Below are 18,325 nucleotides of genomic sequence, written 5' to 3'. Positions count from 1 at the left end.
TGTATAAAGTCCCTTGAACATACAGGATAATTGTAAAATAGAAAGGCAGTTGTTTTGCTAATGATTGCACCAAGAACTGCCCCCTGCTCTCTGCTCCAAGAAACTACAACGGGATGTTTACGATCTGGTTTCTATGAAGCTACATCTTGATGGAAGTCAGTCATACTCTATCCTCTGTTGCCTATGAGCTTTGAGGCAGCTGTCTCCACCCTATGGCACTTGGCCCAGTTTGAGCTGCTACTGGCTGTTGGGTGTGGCAAGGGGGTGGGAACTGGCACAGTGCCCATATCCAGAGTATAAGGCAACCCAGGGCAGCTGGAGGCAGTCGGAGCCTGGGTCCTGCAAGTTTAGCCATGGCGCTCAGCTTCCTCTCCCCGATCCTTTCCCGCCTCAGCCTGTGGACTTCTGTAGTGCTCTTGATGGTTATCGGCCTCAAGCTCCTCAGCCTGCTGTTTCGGAGGCAAAAGCTGGCCAGGGCTCTGGACAGCTTCCCAGGGCCCTCCACACATTGGCTTTTTGGTCATGCCCTTGAGGTATGTGGGGATATGGGGGAGTTGGGTCTAAACCCCTGGAGGCTGGGAAAGGAGGCTGTCAATTTGGACAAGAGGGTGAGGCCTGGAACCATGATGCCTAGTGAGCTTCCCTACCCCTGCCTTTCAAGCTGGCTTCAGAAGCAACACACCATTTCAAAGTTGCAGCTTCAGAAGGCCAGAGATGCTATCCCACTATTCTGAGGCACAGAGTGCAAGTTTGTGTGGAGGCTTGTTGATGGATCACACCTGGGAGAAACTAAATCCTCAAAGTGCGGCCCAACGACTAGGCAGTCATGAAGAGTCCTGTTCTATGCAGTGTAACGATTTCTGGTGCCAAGAAGGACATTCAAAGTAAAGACAGAGGAAAGTACTGTCTTCTGAGGCATCCCAGCATGTCTGAGAGGTTGGTACCCCCAAAACTGGGAGGTCCCTCTCTCTCTCCTTTGTATGGCTGAGATCCTATGGCATTTCCCCAGGTTGAGATCCTGGTTGGTTCTCCTGTTAAGGCAGCACAGTAGGGGTTCACCTTAGCATCCAGTCTCAGGAACTCCTCTTGGGGATGCAGACCTTCTGAACACTAGGTAAGGAGTTTGGAGTCAAGCAGGAGAAACAGATTCTCCACATACCTCCCAAACATCTGGAGACTAACATCTTAGATTGGAACTGGGAGCCTGAGACTAAGTCTTCTGGAGTTTTGAGCTTCAGGCAGGTTTGGGAGCCCAGGCATGGATGCCAGGGTTGAAGTCTCAAAAGGGAGTGTAATTCTTTCTACCTCTTTATTCCTCCATCTGGGGAACTGACACTGGAAATGAACTTAGTCTCTAATCTTATTCTTGTCCCTTACAGATAACTTGTTGGGGACAGTCTATGAACTCACCTGTACACTGAACACCAGGGGAGGGAGGAGGATGGCTTGGGTGAGAGAAAACAGACACCAGAGCCTTCCCTGCTCCCAGGGGGGATGAAGGTGCTTCCCCAGAGGTGCACTTTGCTCCATTCTTTTAATTTTAGTATTTTTCCATCTTTTCTACTAGTCTGAGACTTTTAGAGAATGTTGACTTGGCCTGATTTATTCCCGTGCCCTCAGGGTACAGCACAAAACTTGGGACAGTCCAGGCATGACTGAATGAATGGACACAGAGGGCCAGATTGTAGGGGAGAAGTCCATAGTGGATGGAGAGTGGTGGGGAAGGGAGTGACGGATCAGGATGACTTTTGAGGGTCTCTACCAAGGGTAGAGGGGTGAGGTCACATTCTAAAAGAGCATGAGAGGCATTTGAGGGGACTTTTAATCCCCTTTTCTCTGTGCCCCCTTTGTGTTTACCTGCTTTTATCAGGGTTGGGGAAGTTGGGGAAGTCCTCAATCAATGGACTTCAATAGCATATGGTCCATTCTTCCCCACTCCTTGTCAGAGCTGGCTGCTCTCTTCTTCCCAGGTGTTCTATCTTGGAAGTACACAGAGACCCTGGAACAGAGCCTCACTTCAGCTTCTTCATGCCAATATAACTATCTGAAGGGCACTGGCTTGACACCAGGAGGCCATGCCAAGACTGGAGTGCAGGCTGATCTTGAGAGCTCTAAAAGTTTCCCGGGAAACCATCATAGGCACAGCACCATTGAATTCCTCCAGGGCTTGGCACCTCTGCTGTGGTTGGATTCACACTCAACCTGAGAATGTAAAAGGCAGGATGAGGGATTTGTTTCCCTAGTGTGAGAACAGATGTTTCCCTAGTGTTGAGATTCAAAGGGGGATAAGGTGCCCACTTAAGGATACTTACTGCTTCAGGATTTAAGTCAAAACTAGACTAGGGACTTCTGTATTTTAATCCAGAACACAGCGAATCAAAAAAGCAAGCAGGCAAACAAACAGACACCAAATCAGAGCCAAGGAACTGAAAATTGATCCTAGTGCATAGTGAGGATGGCATGGGAAAGAAAGGAGGAAAGAAAGAAGGGCCCATGGTGGGGGAGGACCCACAGCAGGGAAGCGCCCACCAGCATGAGTTGGAGTACAGATACAATCCGCAGGCCTTGGCATCATCTACCTCTCATATTCAGACCTCAGAACATGTCCCTTTGAGGCAGGGCATGCCCTGTTTCCAGAGGCCTCTGAGGAGCACAAGGAATACTTTGAGTTGACATAATTTTGTCAGCATGTTTTTGTGTGTGTGTGGTGTTTATGTGTGGTGTGTGTTTGTGGTTTGTTTGTGTGTTTGTGTGTGTGTGGAGAGAGTATCAGTTTCCAACCCAGTCTCTGGCTCTTCCTATTGAGAGCTCTGGCTTATTCTACTCAGCCAATGTTGACCGTGGGCCTTTGCTCTACCCTGTTGATAATGTGGGAGTCGGCATCTTCAGACTGCTGAGTTAGATGAGTATCAGTAGGATAAACGATAAGGATGGAGAAAGCAGCTGGGCAAATGGGTGTCAGATGTGAAATCTCTGGAGTGAGAGGCTTGGTGGAAAATACTATGACACACTTGCTTCCTTTTTCTCCTTCCCAACCAAATCCATCTGGTTACTGGTTTCTCCCAATCCTCCCCACCAAGCAAACATGTCTGAACAACTCTATAAAAGCAGATGCAGAGGGACAGGGACCAGCGTGGAAGGCAAACAGGAGTGGAGTCAGGGTTGCTCCGGAGACGATGCTTCTTGTTTTGGTTTGCTCTTACTGGAAGGGGCTCTTGCTCTTTGGCTCTATTTAATTTTTTTAATGTTTTTAATTGGAATGAAATTATATCACTAACCCCTTCCTTTATTCAGAGACTCCCAGGTACCATCCCCAATTCCCTCCTGTGTTTTCCCTCAATTTGAGAACTTCTTTAAAAAAAATATTGTTACATATCTGTGTATGTGCATGTGTGTTCTCAAATATATACATATAGACATACATATGTATGAATACAAACACATATGCAAACACATATATGTATATCCCTAGGTCTGTTTTTATTATTGTTTATATGGTTTCAAGACTCATTGCTCTGCTTTGGAAAACCAATAAGGGGTTCATTCATGGGCGAGACTCATTCTCAGTCTCTCCAGAGTCATTAGTTCCCCGTGGTTCCTTATCTAGGGCTTAGACCCTGTGAAAATCTCCCCCTTCCACATTAACGTGCTCACTTATATTGCTCTGGTCTTGACTATGCATCCATGTCTAGGAGAGACTGCGTCACCACAGGCCTCCTGGTATTCTGTCTCTAATTTAAAATCTTGACAGTGGCCTGGCCTTATGCATTCTGGGCCTTAATTGTCTTGTATGTGGTAGGAAGAGTACCTAAAAGGTCAGGATGACTAACCCTGCACACACAAGGACACCAAGGGATAGCCGCCCAGAAGGAGAGCTACTAAGGTAATCCCCCAAGACTTCCCTGAGTGGCCTCAGAGGGCCCCACATGGACTCATAGGAGGGTTCCTGGCAGGTGTCATTCAGTTCAGGGACTGAGACATCTTGTTAAGAATCTGGACAGTCCAAAAATAACTGAACTGAAAAAGATTTAATGTATTATACTGGAGATACCTGAGCTCATGTGGGGGAAAAGGAGTCCCTGTCTTCTACCTCCAGTTGTTGGTGTTTCTAAACATTCACCTTTGTCTTGAAAGTAGATGAAAGTGTGTGTGTGTGTTTGTGTGTGTGTGTGTGTGTGTGTGTGTGAAGGCCAGATATTGGGTGTCTCCTATGGCTCTCTACCTTACTCATTCATTTTTTGAGAAGATTAGAAAACTCACATCATTTTAATTTATGAGTATGGGTATTTTTCTGCATATACACCTGTGTATCATGTGTGTCTGGTGCTCATAGAGGCCAGAAGAGGGTCTCAGGAACTCTGGAACTGTAGTTGCAGATGGTTGTGAGCCACCATGAAGGGGCTGGAACTGAACCTAGATCCTCTGCAAGAGCAGGCAGTACTTTTAATTGCTGATCCATCTCTCCAGCCTCTTAGAAAAGAGTTTTAAGAATTCACAATTACATAAGTGTGTATATATGTGTGTTTGGGTGATTGTGGGTGTAGTGTGGGGATGTGTACATGTGAGTGTAGGTGCTGTCAGAGTCCAGAAGAGGATGTCAAATTCCCAGGAGTTAGATTACAGGAGGTTAGGCAGACTCCAGGGGTGCTGGGAGCTGGGTCTTTCACAGAAGCAGTATAGCTCTTAACTGCTGATCAGTATCTTACTTTTTGTGTTGTTGTTTTTTGTCTTTTGTTTTTTGTTTTTTTTTTTTTTTGTTTTTTGTTTTTTGTTTTTTTTAAGACAGGGTTTGTCTATATAGCCCTGGCTGTCCTGGAACTCACTCTGTAGACCAGGCTGGCCTCGAACTCAGAAATCTGCCTGCCTCTGCCTCCCAGAGTGCTGGGATTACAGTCGTGTGCCACCACTGCCCGGCTAGTATCTCACTTTTTAAAAATTGGTTATTTTGTTTATTTACATTTCAAATGTTATCCCCCCTCCCAGTTTCCAGTTTCCACCCCTGAAAACCCTCCACTCCAACCTTTCCTCCTGCCTCCACAAGGGGGCTCCCCCCACCAACCCACCCACTCCCTGCCCTCCTCCCTATCATTCCCCTACACTGGGGCATTGAGCTTTCACAGGACCCCCCCCTGCTGCCAGACAAGGTCATCCTCTGTCACATATACAACTGGAGCCACAGGTGCTCCATGTGTATTATTTGGTTGGTGGTTTAGTCCCTGGGAGCTCTGGGGGTGGCTAGGTGGTTGGTTGATATTGTTGTTCTTCCCATGGGGTTGCAAACTCCTTCAGCTCCTTCAGTCCTTCCCCCAACTCCTCCACTGGAGTTCCGGTGCTCAGTCCGATGAACATCTCACTTTTTTAGAGAAGATCTCTTACTAAACCTGGAGCTTTCCATTTTGGAGACACTGGCAGGTCAGTAAATCCCTTCCTCCATCTTTCTACTCACTTTCGGGTTACAGATGCTAAACACCATGTCTGGCTTTTAAGTAGGGGGCTGGGGTTCAAACTCAGGTCTTCATGCCTGGGAAGCAAGTGCTACTCCCTACTGAGCCATCTTCCCAAGCAGAAAAATTTTGTCCCCAAGAGCACTGTAGCAGCCACAGGCTGGTGAAGCAGGGAGCTTGTTCCTTGGATACTGTCCAACTGATTTTTAGGTTCATTAGGGAATGGCCTGAGCAGACTTGTTGACAGGAAGGAAACTCAGTCATGGTTCCTGGTCGGCTCTGTCATGTGAGATAGTTCTGTTGGCCTTTGACTGCACTGTTCCCACCTATGAAGAGGTCATGGTTCAACCAAGGTTCATTGATGTCCCATTCTGATTTGATTCCTGAAGTGTAACTTACTCAGATGTTAGAGAGCAAATCCTTCCTATTGCTCACTGCTGCCAGGGTTAACACTGGTGCAAATGAAATGATGGGGGCAGGTTGCTTAGGAACTGGGTGCAGTGACTTATCTCTATGCCATAATTTCCTGTTTCCTTCCTTTGTGAGAAAACAGTCTGTCCAGGATCTGATAGTGGTGTCCCAGTTTAGGGCATCCGAGGATAAATCTGAAGCATTTGTTGTGTAACTCAGAGAAGTTTGCCAGCAACCACATGATCCATAGAAGAACAATGTCTCAGCAATCATTTTGAGGGATTGCAGCTGCAAAAGTGGGTCCAGACAGCTAAGAGCTGTCTTCACTCTTATGGGCTCCTGGGGAACAATCAGGGCTCATAGGAGGCTGTCTCTAGGGAGGCCATGACAGTCTGTGACTGAGGCCAAGGTCTCATTCTGTAGTTTGGATGCTGCAGAAGGGCACAGGGATGCTGCCTGGCCTTGGGAAAGGTGGGGAGCAGAATGGATGGAGCCCCAAGTTGGGGAAATAATCCATTCAAGAGTATCCAATTAAGAGTATTTAATTGAATTAAGTAATCAATTAAGAGTAATTAATCCAATTAAGAGTATCAGATTCTTTAATCTTGGGTGACAACCAAGAGTAGGTTAATGCCTCAGAGCTTTTTGGTGCCAAAATTCGGGAGTACAACATTTCTAAAGACAAAAACCACAATTACATCAATGCTAGATAAGGATCAGAGTAACCTTGTAACATTGTTTAGTTATTTAGACATAATGTGACAATTTTTTGGTTAATACCTCTGGATCATGGTTGGAGTCATAGAAATTCATTGCCAAGACATACGGGGCTATTGGGAGGGTGGAGTGTTGAGAATTCTCTAAGTGGACACAAAATGAAGTCAGAACAAGATGGTGTTCTATCAGTCACTTCAAGTGCAGACAGAAAAGAAGAGAGACAGGGCAGAAGGGATGCCAGCCAGAAAGGAGGAGGGCACCACGAGTGTTCCTTTTGTCTATAGGTAAAGATAATTTTTTTTATCATTTTTGCTCCTTGCCATTGCATGCATAAGGCAACCTTTTGGATTGAATTCAGGATTCAGAAAGATGATTCTGCAAGGCGATTACAGCAAACTCTGTAGAACACTAGGGCCAGAATTGCAGAGAAGGCGCAGCTGGTGGTAGGATCATCTCCAGGGTCTTGGAGAGGAGTGAGATGAGGATTCCTGGATTCAGAGCAGCAGCTCTGGGACTGGAAAGGGCACTAGAAATGTGCAGGAATGGGATACAGGAGGATGGACAAAGGCTCTGAGGGTCTGGGCAGTATCCTTCCTTTTCTGCCCAGAAACCTGGGGTCTGCTGGGAATACTGGGTTCCTGTGAGATCTTTGTCTTCTGTTATTGTTTCAGATCCAGAAGTTAGGGGGCCTGGACAAGGTGGTAACCTGGTCTCAAGAGTTCCCCTATGCCCACCCACTCTGGCTTGGACAGTTCCTTGGTTTCCTGAACATCTATGAGCCTGACTATGCTAAAGCTGTGTACAGCCGAGGGGGTAAGGTGCCCTGGAGATAGGGTGGGGTTTCCTGAGAATAATAGCCCTAGGGATCAAGTTGGGAGAGGTCAGGGCTGTGTCTAGACTCTGGGAAAAGAATGACCACATCCCTATCTAATTTGTCACTGTGCCTCATTTGAGAATGTCCTATTTCTCCTTGACTGATGTCCCCTTGTTCTGCAGACCCGAAGGCTGCAGATGTGTATGACTTCTTCCTCCAGTGGATCGGTAAGTGAGCATCTGTCATTCTGCCCCTTCTCCTCCCTCCCTTGTGCTAAGGGACAAGAATCCTGCCCTGCCACACTGGTCATCCCTTCCTTGGTCTGCCTGTCCTAAGCTTAGGGTCTCTGTGGGGAGGTGGGAGCAATGAAAGGGCTCCTGCCTGTCGGGGATATCCTTGCGGGGCATTCAGCTTTCCTCCCAAGCAGAGGCAAGGCACTGTGTGCTTGAAGAGTGGCTTCCTAGAGGAGGCACTCCTAGAGGTGATCCTGTAGGATATTATAAAGGTGGTGCTTTCCAGGAGAAGAGTCTGAGAAAAGGTCTAATAGTAGTAGGACCATGGAGGCTGCAAGCTGTCTGAGGGGCTGGAAGAGAACGCAGACTTCTATTAGTAGATGAGGCTGGGCAGGGAAGATGGGCCAAGTTTGGCCGTTAGTGTGTAGACCAATGTTGAATACAGTGGGAGCCATTGAGTAATCTTCTTTTAATTGATTAATCAATTAATTTGAGACAGGATCTCACTATATTGCCTTAGCTAGCCTATGTAGAACAGACTGGCTTTGAACTCACAGAGATTTACCTGCTTCTGACTCCTGAGTGAGTGCTGGGATTAATGGTGTGCAAACACCACACTTGGCTGTATTCTTTTTTAACTTTTATCTGTATGTATGTTTCTGTGGATACATGCCACTTATGCACAGGTACCTGCGGAGGCAGGTTGGATCCCCTAGAAATGGATTTATATGTGGTTGTGTGGTATCATGTGTGTGCTAGGAACTGAACCAGGACTAAGGACTCTTGAAACATCTCGGTAGAGTTCACTGTGTCTTCTTGACCCAAAGTCATATGTGTTTCCAAAGTTCCTTTAAAAAACAAAACAAAAACAAAAACAAAAACAAAAACCCTTGGCAATTTCCTGGGAGCTAAGAAAGGGCTGGTTTATAGGGAGGTAACAATCCTAGACTTGACTTAGCTAAGATCTGCTACCTTCTCCATGTTGGAAGGCCCTAGCAGCCTGGGGGTGGGGACCAGAGTCTCTGCTGAGTCTTGGAGTAAGTAGTACCTGTCTCCTATCCTCTGAGTGTTCCAGGCTTGGGAATGTCAGAGGCTGTGATTGATCTCAGCTCTCAGGGGTAGAGCAGGATTGCCTGGACTCCACAGCCTCCATCTCTCCTCCCTTCTCAGGGAGAGGCCTACTGCTTCTGGACGGTCCAAAATGGTTCCAGCACCGCAAGCTGCTCACACCTGGCTTCCATTATGATGTGTTGAAGCCCTATGTAGCCATATTTGCTGAGTCCACAAATATGATGCTGGTGAGTTCCCTCCCTGTGGCAGGCTCCTAGAACTGTAGGCTGCGGGACCACCCACTTCCCCATCCCCATTTGCCCTGGGTGAAGGCAAGTGTGCCCTCCTGGGAAGAGAGTCCCTGAGGTCCTGTCATCGTTATGTCTGTAGCTATGGTGCCAAAGGCCTGCTTTGCTTCCTTCTCTCTGTTGTGTACTGTGGAGGCACCCAAGCTTTGAGGCAGCTTGGGGCAGGAGACCTGGCTCTTTCTGGCTACACAAAAAGTTGGTTCTGGGAAGCCACCATACGTCCCCTACTGGAGAGTTAGAAGGCTGCCTATGTTTCAGAGTATCATAAAATACTTTACATTTCCAAATTCACTTACATTTTCACACCTGTTTAGACCCTCATCACTGAGAGCAATGTCAGGTCTCACTTAGGAGCTTGGAGCTGGAAGAACGGGGCAATGTCCCTTCTGTTTCTGTTTTGTGCAATAACTTGCGTATTGGTATTTATTAACTTTTCTTCAAAAAGTCTGGTAGAATTCTGCACTAAAAACATGAGGCTCTGGGCTTTTTTGTTCTGGTTGGTAGACTTTTAGTAACTGCTTCTGTTTCACTAGGAGTTACAAGTCTGTTTGAATTTCTTATTTGATCTTGAGTTTAACTTTGGCAGATGGCATGTACTGAGAAAATTATCTATGTCTTTTGGATTTTCTGGTCTGATGGGTTACAGGTTTTTATAGTATGTCCTTATGATTCTCGGGACTTCCTTGGTGTCTGCTGTTATGCCCCCTTCATCTCTAATATTGTGCATTTAGGCATTCTCTCTTTGCATTTAGTTAATTTGGATAAGGCACCTTTTTAACCTGTGGGTTGCCACTCCGTTGGGAGTCAAACAACCCTTCCACAGAGGTTGCATGTCAGGTATTTACATTACAATTCATAATGGTAGAAAAATTACAGTTATGAAGTATCAATGAAATAATTTTATGGTTGGTGTCACAAAAACATGAAGAACTGTATTAAAGGGTTGAAGCATTAGGAAGGTTGAGAACAACTGCACTAAGAGCTAGTCAACCTAACCGGTTTTCTCAAGGAACCAACTCTGTTTCATTAATTCTTTCTGTTTTCTGTTTGTTTCTATTATATTTATTTCGGTCATGAATTTGATTATTTCTTGCCTTTTACTGCTTTTGAGTGTGATTCTTCATTTCATCCTAGAACTTTCATGTGTGCTGTTAAGTTATAGCATGGAATCTATTCACTTTTAAAATGTCTGCACTTAGTGCTATGAGCTTGCCTCTTAGAACTGCCTTCACCATGTCCCATAAGTTCAGGTGTATTTTCCTTCTAGTCTGGATTTTTCCATTCAATTCTAGAATTCACTCAAGTCTCTAATTTCTGTCTTGGACACTTTTCATTCAGCAATGTGTTGTCCAGTTTCTATGAGTTTGTAAGGTTTCTGTTGTTGATACTGAGCTTTAGTCTGTGGTGGTCAGGTAAGATGCAGGGATATTTCAATTTTCTTGTATTTGTTGAGACTTTCTTTGTGTCTGAGTATATGGTCAGTTTTGGAGAATGTTTCATGAGGTCCTGTGAAGAAATTTTTGTGTTTGGGTGAAATGTTCTGGAAACATGCTAGGTCCATTTGTCTTATAACTCCGGTTAGTTCCAGCATTTCTCTGTTTAGTTTTTGTCTGGATGGTAAGAGTGTGGTGTCAAAGTCTCCAACTATTGGTGTATGAGTGCCAATATATGGTTTAAGCTGTATTGTTGCTTTTACAAGCGATGTGCCCTTGTTTTTGAAATGTTGTCATGGTGGATTTTTTTCTTTGATGAAATGCAGTGTATTTCATCAAAGTATGCAGTGTACTTTGGTCCAGCAAGTTTTGCACCAAAGTCTATTTTGTCAGATATTACAAATTGGCTTGCTTCCTGGGTCCATTTTCTTAGAATATCTTTTTCCATCCTTTTACCTTGAGGTGATGTCTGTTCTTAATGTCGAGGTGTGTTTATTGGATGCAACAGAAGGATAACTTGTGTTTTCAAATCTATTCTGCTAGTCTGTGACTTTTGGTTGGGGAAACAAGTCCATTGATTTTGGGAGATATGAATGAATGGTGTTTGTTGATACCTGCTATTTTGTTGTTGTTGCTGTTAGTTGTGGTGTGTGTGTGTGTGTGTGTGTGTGTTTCTCCCACCTCTTTAGATTTTCTGGTCTGGGATTATTTATTTCTTGTGTGTGTTTTTCTGGGTATAATTAACCTTTTTAGATTGGAGTTTCCCTTCTGTGGAGCTGGATTAGTAAATAGTTATGGCTTAAGTTTTAGTGGGTATAGAAGTCTTGGCTGGCACCTGTGGTTCCTTAGAGTTTGTAAAACATCTATCCAGGTCCTTTTGGCTTTTAGAGTCTTCATTAAGATGTCCAGTGTTATTCTAATAGGTCTGCCTTTATATATTACTTAGTCTTTTCCACTTGCAGCTATTAATATTTTTTGTTCTGTACATATAGTGTTCTGATTATGGGCCAAGGGAACTTCTTCTGTGGTCATTCCATTTAGTCTTTGTATGCTTTTTGTATCTTTATAAGTGTCTTCTTCATAAGGATAGGGGAATTTTCTTCTTTAATTTTGTTGAAAATATTTTCTGTGCCTTTGACCTGGATTTCTTCTCTTCTCTATTTCTATCACTATTAGATCTGGTATTTACGTAGTGTCCCAAGGTTTCCTGGATATTTTGTGCCAGAAGTGTTTTTTAGATGTAACTTTTTTTGGGGGGGTGGGTGGGTCTGAGGTATCTATTTTGTCTCAAAAGACTGAGATCTCTTCTTGTTTTCTGTTGGTGAGTCTTGCTTCTGAGGTAGGAATTTCCAGATTTCCCATGGTTTAGGGTTTCTTTATTTATTCTATTTTTACTTGCAGGACTTGAACAGTTCTGTTTTCCCCCCACTGTTTGTGCTTTCATCTTTCATTCATTTCCTCTTTAAGGCTATTTTAAAGTCTTTGTCTTATGCTTCAACTATGTTGACATCCTCAGCACCTGCTGTGGTAAGGTAGCTGGGCCCTAGTGGGGACATGTACTAGTTGTTTTTGAATTTTTTTTTTATGCTGGTATCTAGGCATCTAGGTTTGGAAAGATTGTAATTTTAGGTGCTTATACCTGGTCTTATCTTTATTGCATGGGTGTTTTGGTCCCCAGTTTCTTTTTGCCCTCTCTGGTTTTTAAAAGGGTGTGATGGCTGTGTGTTGCTTAGTAGGGAATTTTTTTCAGTCTTGATAGGTATTTCCATAAGGGACAGGCTCTTGCTAAAACACATTTCTAGGTATTAGGAGCCGACACTTAGCAAAGGAGATGGGCTAGGAGGGGTAAGAGGGTCCACAGGAGGAAGAATATCGGGGTATTCCACCAGGACATGCTTAGGCCCTGGGGACCTGGGGCTGAAAGTGAGGAGAGACCACAGTAGGGATTCTGTTACACATCTGGGGATATGACTTGGGGACTGGATTTGGAGGAGAGGAGGGAGAAAGAAAGATTTGTACTTAACCTACCTTCTTCCCTGGCCAGGCAGCCCAACTCCTTCCCATATTACCTCCTCTCTCTTTCTGGATTCCAGGACAAGTGGGAGAAAAAGGCTAGTGAAAATAAAAGCTTTGACATCTTCAGTGACGTAGGCCACATGGCGCTGGACACCCTCATGAAATGCACCTTTGGCAAAGGAGACAGCGGCCTAGGCCACAGGTCAGGAGCACCTCTACCTAAGGCTCTCATAGAAGGAAGGTGGAAGGCCTCCTGGTCTCTGCTTGGAGAGGAGATGGGCCTTGATTTGTCCAGAGCCTACTCGTGGTGGGATACACTTTTGTTAGTGAAGAAGGAGGCTTAAAGAGGCAAGAAGAGGAACAGGAAGATTGTTGATAGGGATTCCTAAAAGAAAACTGCTCAGGCCTCTGCCCCTCCCTCCACTTTCTTCTGTATAGCGACAATAGCTACTACCTGGCAGTCAGTGACCTCACACTGCTGATGCAGCAGCGCATCGACTCCTTCCAGTACCATAATGACTTCATTTACTGGCTCACACCACATGGTCGCCGCTTCCTGCGGGCCTGCCAGACAGCCCATGACCACACAGGTAGGCCTTTCCCTCAAGCCTCCCCCACCCCTCCACACCAGCTAGGAAGCTTTGGTTTGTCCTCTGGGATCCTCTGTACCCTTCTTGATGGAAGGTCAGAATAGGCAGTGACACTTATGCTCTTGGTCCAGATCGGGTCATCAGGCAGCGGAAGGCAGCCCTGCAGGATGATAAAGAGCAGAAAAAGCTTCAGCAGCGGAGACACTTGGACTTCCTGGACATTCTCCTGGGGGCCCGGGTGAGTGCACACAGCCCGCCCTGTCTGATGGCCGGTCCCAGGGAGGTCTTTAGGCTCTCTTCCTGAAGCAGGCTCCTAGTCCAGCAAGTATAATGTATTGCTTACCCATGGCACAAATCAACAAAGGTAAAACATGCAGCATGTGTGTGGCTGGGCGGTGACATTAGGGAACTGGCAGCCTGGGCCACACGGTAGCAGCTTGAAGACATTTCTAAGATCCCTAAAAATCTTGGCATTGCAGAACCTTGGAGTTTAGACTTTATTCTCTTCCCTCCTTTCCTTCTTTCTTCCCCCTAGTCTACCAAGAAGCTTTCTTAGGCTTCCTCAGATTTGCACCCGACAACTACCACTAAGCATTCTTCTCATCCCTAACTCAAAGGCTGTGATCTGCCTCATTGTGCCTTTTCTCAGGATGAAAGTGGGATCAAGCTGTCAGATGCAGACCTCCGGGCTGAAGTGGACACATTCATGTTTGCAGGCCACGACACCACCACCAGTGGTATCTCTTGGTTTTTCTACTGCATGGCCCTCTACCCTGAGCACCAGCAGCGGTGTAGGGAGGAGGTCCGTGAAATCCTAGGAGACCAGGACTCCTTCCAGTGGTGAGTGATCTGAGCGTGTGCTTGGCCCATCTTGCTCAGCCCAGGCACAGGTCATACCCACTCTGCCTGTGTCTGCTAAGGACAACACACAGCTGTTCAGAGGTGAGGTGATGCTAGCAACAGTTGTTCCTTGTTGTCGTTGTGTCACTTTCTTGGGGGTTAACTATAGTGTACCCTCTACCCCATTTCATTCTCCCCAAATGGAGTTTTTCAGTGTCACATAAAGTTGTCAATAGTGGTAGATTTCATCATGACAGAATATGAATCCCCATTGGGTTTTTGGATAGAGCAAAGAAGGCTGAGAAAGAGAAGCAGGAGATGAAGGTGAAAGGACACTGGGAAAGCCAGTTCCTTGTCACCTGCCTCCTGCCACCTGCCACCTGCCACCTGCCTTTGGGTGCCAGCACATAGCCCCCAGATTCCTCACTTTTCTTTATGGTGAAGGAGACTAATTTCTAAATGCCGATACTTAAAAACTTCTATGTGGTTCCCCACTCCCTGTTCTTCAGCTCAAGCCTGAAGTCCTGAATGTGACACCAGCAGGGACAACTTTTCTTTCAGAGTGGTCTGGGAGTCCCACCCACTTCTTTGTGCCCTTTGTGCAACTTCTTCTTTGTGGCCCTTTGTAGCCTGACAGCCACCTCCTCCCACTGAGTTCCTGATATGCCTCCGACACTGCACAGGACACGCAGTAGGGATACAGAAACTGGCTTATCAGCATCAGGCGTTTCTGTTCTCTTGAGGAGGACTGATCTGTAATTCCAGTGCCAGAGATGTGAAGGATGGAGTCTCCATAACTAAGGTTTCCTTCTTGGATATTGGAAACCTTCTGAGGGTTCAGCCATGAGCAAAGTGCTCACTGCAAGTGTGAAGAGGAGAGGAGGAGCCAGTTTGCTGCTCTTGGGGGAGTTTTCAGAAAGTCAGACTCACATGCTTGAAATCCAGAGAAGGCTGTAGGGTGGAGTAACTTCAAGTGGCCAAGATGGTAAGGGTAGTGGGGTGAATAGGGGAGGGGCTTGAACTGACTTTAAGGAAGGTTCAACCTCAGGTGAGGAGAGCTGTGCATTCTAGGCTAGGTGATCATGCAGATAGTCGGAGGCAAGGAATGAAATGCATATTTTATTTTCATATTCACTTACTTTTATTTAGAATCTGAAGCAACTTCAAGGATGTTTATTTAATAAAACAGTACAAGAAATGAAAAGTCACGGTTATGGGGAGAGTGAGTTGGAGTTAGAGGCTCTTTAAGAAGGTATTATATACTTTGATAGTTAGATCTCACATCATTTGGGTCTGGGCTTCCTGGTAGCCAAAGAGGTATTTATATGAGTTTATCTTTATTCACCCGTGGACATTGGTTGGTTCATTCAACCAAAAATTATCAGGCCACCTTATTCCATTCCAGGCCCACAGGGAAGCCAAGCAGAAACTAAAGAAATGTCCTTTGTGCTGCTTTAGTAAGGCTCTGTACAACACAAAAGTAGCCTTGCTGTTGATGGTTGGGTGCACAAATGTCTCTAGGGTGCTGTGCCTTCTCCTTCTAGATTGCTACATCACCACCCAGTGTTTCATTACGCTTAGGCACTTGGAGCCTCCCCACCCCTTGACTCCTCTGTTGAAAGTATGGTGGTGACAGGAAGGCAAAGCAATATTGTGGTGAAGTTGGTGATGGGGCCTTCCTTCTCCCGGGACCCGGTTGCTCCCAGTTCCCAAGTGTCCTGTGTTGCTGGCAGGGATGACCTGGCCAAGATGACCTACCTGACGATGTGCATCAAGGAGTGCTTCCGCCTCTACCCACCGGTACCCCAGGTGTACCGCCAGCTCAGCAAGCCGGTCACCTTTGTGGATGGACGTTCTCTACCTGCAGGTAGGTTGGTGGAAATAGTGAGGCTGGAATGAAAGTCCTCTGGATGCTCTTTAGTATTGCCTGGACCACTGGACCATCTTTACACCATGCGGAGAGAGCTCAGGCTTTGTGTACAGAGCCCTGGGCCCCAAGCACCAGGCTCACAGAGTAGGGGTGAACTTGCCTCTGCCCCCAAACCTCCCACTCCCTCTTCTGTAAAGAGAATGCAAAGTTCATTTTTCTTCTAGGTTTCAGGGTAGTTATATGGATTCATTTTTCTGTGTATTGAAATAACAAGGATACATATATTTGTCTTCCAATATATATAAATATATAATATATATTTATAATATAAACACACACACACACACACACACACATATATATATAAAACACAACATGAGTTGTTCCTTTGAGGTAGTGATTGTGAAAGTTGGGTTTGCTTTTGAGTTCCATTGACTGTTAGTAAGATAGGACCCAGGCATAGCTAATCACTGGAGCACATTAGCTGCATTGTTCTCAGGGGAGGAGTTCTTGTAGCCTGAACTTTTTCTCTTTCTGATTCTTCTTCTGTTTAAAACTATATTAAATCATTCTGCTGTGGTACTATTGTAGCCTGGACAACTCCAGGGAGATCATTCACATAGACCATGATGCACGTACACGCCCAATTCTGTGTTGTGGCTTTATAAAATGTTCAGACCTGAGCCTGACATAGAATCAGCATCAAATGAATTGTATCCCTTATTATTAAAAGCACAGTAACTCCCTGAGAGCTTGTGAATTGAAATCCAAGAGGCTTTAAGAAGTACGTCCCGCTTACCCTGCTGTGGGTAGGATGGGTTCTTGAATTCCACAGATATCTGTGTTAGATATTCTTCTCAGTACTGGGATATTGGAGCTGCTGCAGCTGATTATTAAAGTACTTTGTGGCCAAGAGCTCACTGTTACCAGCAGTGAGCAGGCAGAGGCTGGGGTCCCAGATATGGGGACATTAGGGAACTCAGGCCTAATGTGGAGGTGGCCCGGCTGCTTCCTTGTTATCAGGGATCTCCTTTTCTGCTTCCAGGCAGCCTGATCTCTCTGCACATCTATGCCCTCCATAGGAACAGTGCTGTGTGGCCTGACCCAGAGGTACTATGTCTCTGGGGCTGGAGGTCAGACAGGGTATGGGCTGTGGGGCTACCCTCTGCCAGGATTTGGTGAGTACTTGAGAAAGCCCTATCTATCTCCTTAGGTCTTTGACCCACTGCGCTTTTCTCCTGAGAATACGACAGGCCGGCATCCCTTTGCCTTCATGCCTTTTTCTGCAGGGCCCAGGTAGGGGGGAGAACATTCCCAGGCCCTCATGACTGGGGAGGAAAAGTGAAGGCCATCAGTTGGGGGGCCATCATCTTGGAGTGCTCTGTGACAAGGGAGCCCTTTTGCTATTTTTTCCTGTTCCTGGTAAATGGGTGTGACAGCTGTTTTCATTCTGTGAAACTGCAAGCCAGTGCTCCCAATGTGAAGCTACCTGTTGGGGCTTTGTACCACACTCCTAGGATTTGTGCTTTTTAAGCCCATACCAAGAAATCAACTAGCCATTATGTGTCCAAAACTGGTTATTGTTTTTGGTGGGCCTCTAAGAACACGAGGCTCTGTCACTCTGGTTAGCCAACAGCTTGATGATGCTTCTTTGTTGCTTGCTGCAGGAATTGCATCGGGCAGCAGTTTGCCATGAACGAGTTGAAGGTGGTCACAGCCCTTAGTTTGCTGCGCTTTGAATTCTCTCCAGACCCTTCCAAGGTCCCCATTAAGGTCCCCCAGCTGATCTTGCGCTCCAAAAATGGCATTCACCTCTACCTGAAGCCACTTGGCTCTGGGTCTAGAAAGTAGGTCTTCAGAGAACAAGGCCTGGGCAGCACAGGCTGGGTTTTTTCCTGGGACATTGCCCTCCTAGAATGAATATGGAGTCACTGTGGATCCATACCTGTGCGGGGCTTTGGAGATAAAAGCATGGACGTTGACAGTCTCCTGGAAGACATTCTCTTATAAACATGTGTGTGGGATGACTCAATGCCTGGGCTCTAGAACTCAGTCCTTTAATCCACACACATTTGCTGCATATTTGGCTGCCTTGAGAAACTTCATTTATTTCTCATAACTGCATTTATTTAACTGTCTCAGTGTGCATTTGGAATATGATGGACATAAGGAAGATTGCTTAAACTAAATATGTACAAAATAAATAATACTTTAAAAAGCAAACGCCTACCACCAAAGTGAAAGAACATGAAAGATGTTTTCACTGGTGTGATGTCTTTCTTGGCTGTGTCTCTGTGGTACTTCTCGGTGTTGGTATTTCAGAGTTATGTAGGACTTTGGGGGGGGTCACAGTGTTGCTAGGGAAGGTGGTACAGTAACATTGAAGGGGGGCTTCCCAGGGAAAAGGAAACTCTTTTCTATAAGGCAAGGCATGAAGATGCAAAGGACTTTTGCAGGGTGGAGCCTACATGGGATTTGGAGGTCCTGCTCTGGCAGTCCCTGTAGCAGCTCCTTGGTGGCCATTGGTACCTATATCTCTGGGGGTCAAGGTCTAAGGTCACCACACTAGGACCATATTTTGGAATTAGCCCCATATGAA

General features: G+C 45.8%; 1 protein-coding gene across 1 annotated transcript; it reads left to right on the top strand.

Annotated features, from left to right (window-relative positions):
* The first annotated feature begins 313 nt into the window (after positions 1–313).
* Positions 314–17,949, top strand: LOC127681097 (cytochrome P450 4B1). Its single transcript, XM_052177032.1, has 12 exons — positions 314–533; positions 7,244–7,385; positions 7,569–7,613; positions 8,790–8,917; positions 12,504–12,628; positions 12,865–13,016; positions 13,148–13,254; positions 13,666–13,856; positions 15,590–15,723; positions 16,772–16,836; positions 16,940–17,022; positions 17,394–17,949. The coding sequence occupies exons 1-12, from the start codon at positions 354–356 to the stop codon at positions 17,575–17,577; spliced, it is 1,536 nt and encodes a 511-aa protein (XP_052032992.1). The 5' UTR covers positions 314–353; the 3' UTR covers positions 17,578–17,949.
* The last annotated feature ends 376 nt before the right edge of the window (positions 17,950–18,325 follow it).

Source organism: Apodemus sylvaticus, chromosome 3 (genome assembly GCF_947179515.1).
Source record: "Apodemus sylvaticus chromosome 3, mApoSyl1.1, whole genome shotgun sequence".
In the NCBI taxonomy this organism is placed as follows: domain Eukaryota; kingdom Metazoa; phylum Chordata; class Mammalia; order Rodentia; family Muridae; genus Apodemus; species Apodemus sylvaticus.
This window is presented reverse-complemented; position numbering and strand designations above follow the sequence as displayed.

Excerpts from the sequence above, each read along its gene's own strand:
- LOC127681097 (XM_052177032.1), top strand. The coding sequence starts at position 354 with ATGGCGCTCAGCTTCCTCTCCCCGATCCTTTCCCGCCTCAGCCTGTGG. Across the intron at positions 7,614-8,789 it reads CTTCTTCCTCCAGTGGATCG|GGAGAGGCCTACTGCTTCTG; the intron begins GTAAGTGAGCAT and ends CTCCCTTCTCAG. Across the intron at positions 16,837-16,939 it reads CTGTGTGGCCTGACCCAGAG|GTCTTTGACCCACTGCGCTT; the intron begins GTACTATGTCTC and ends CTATCTCCTTAG.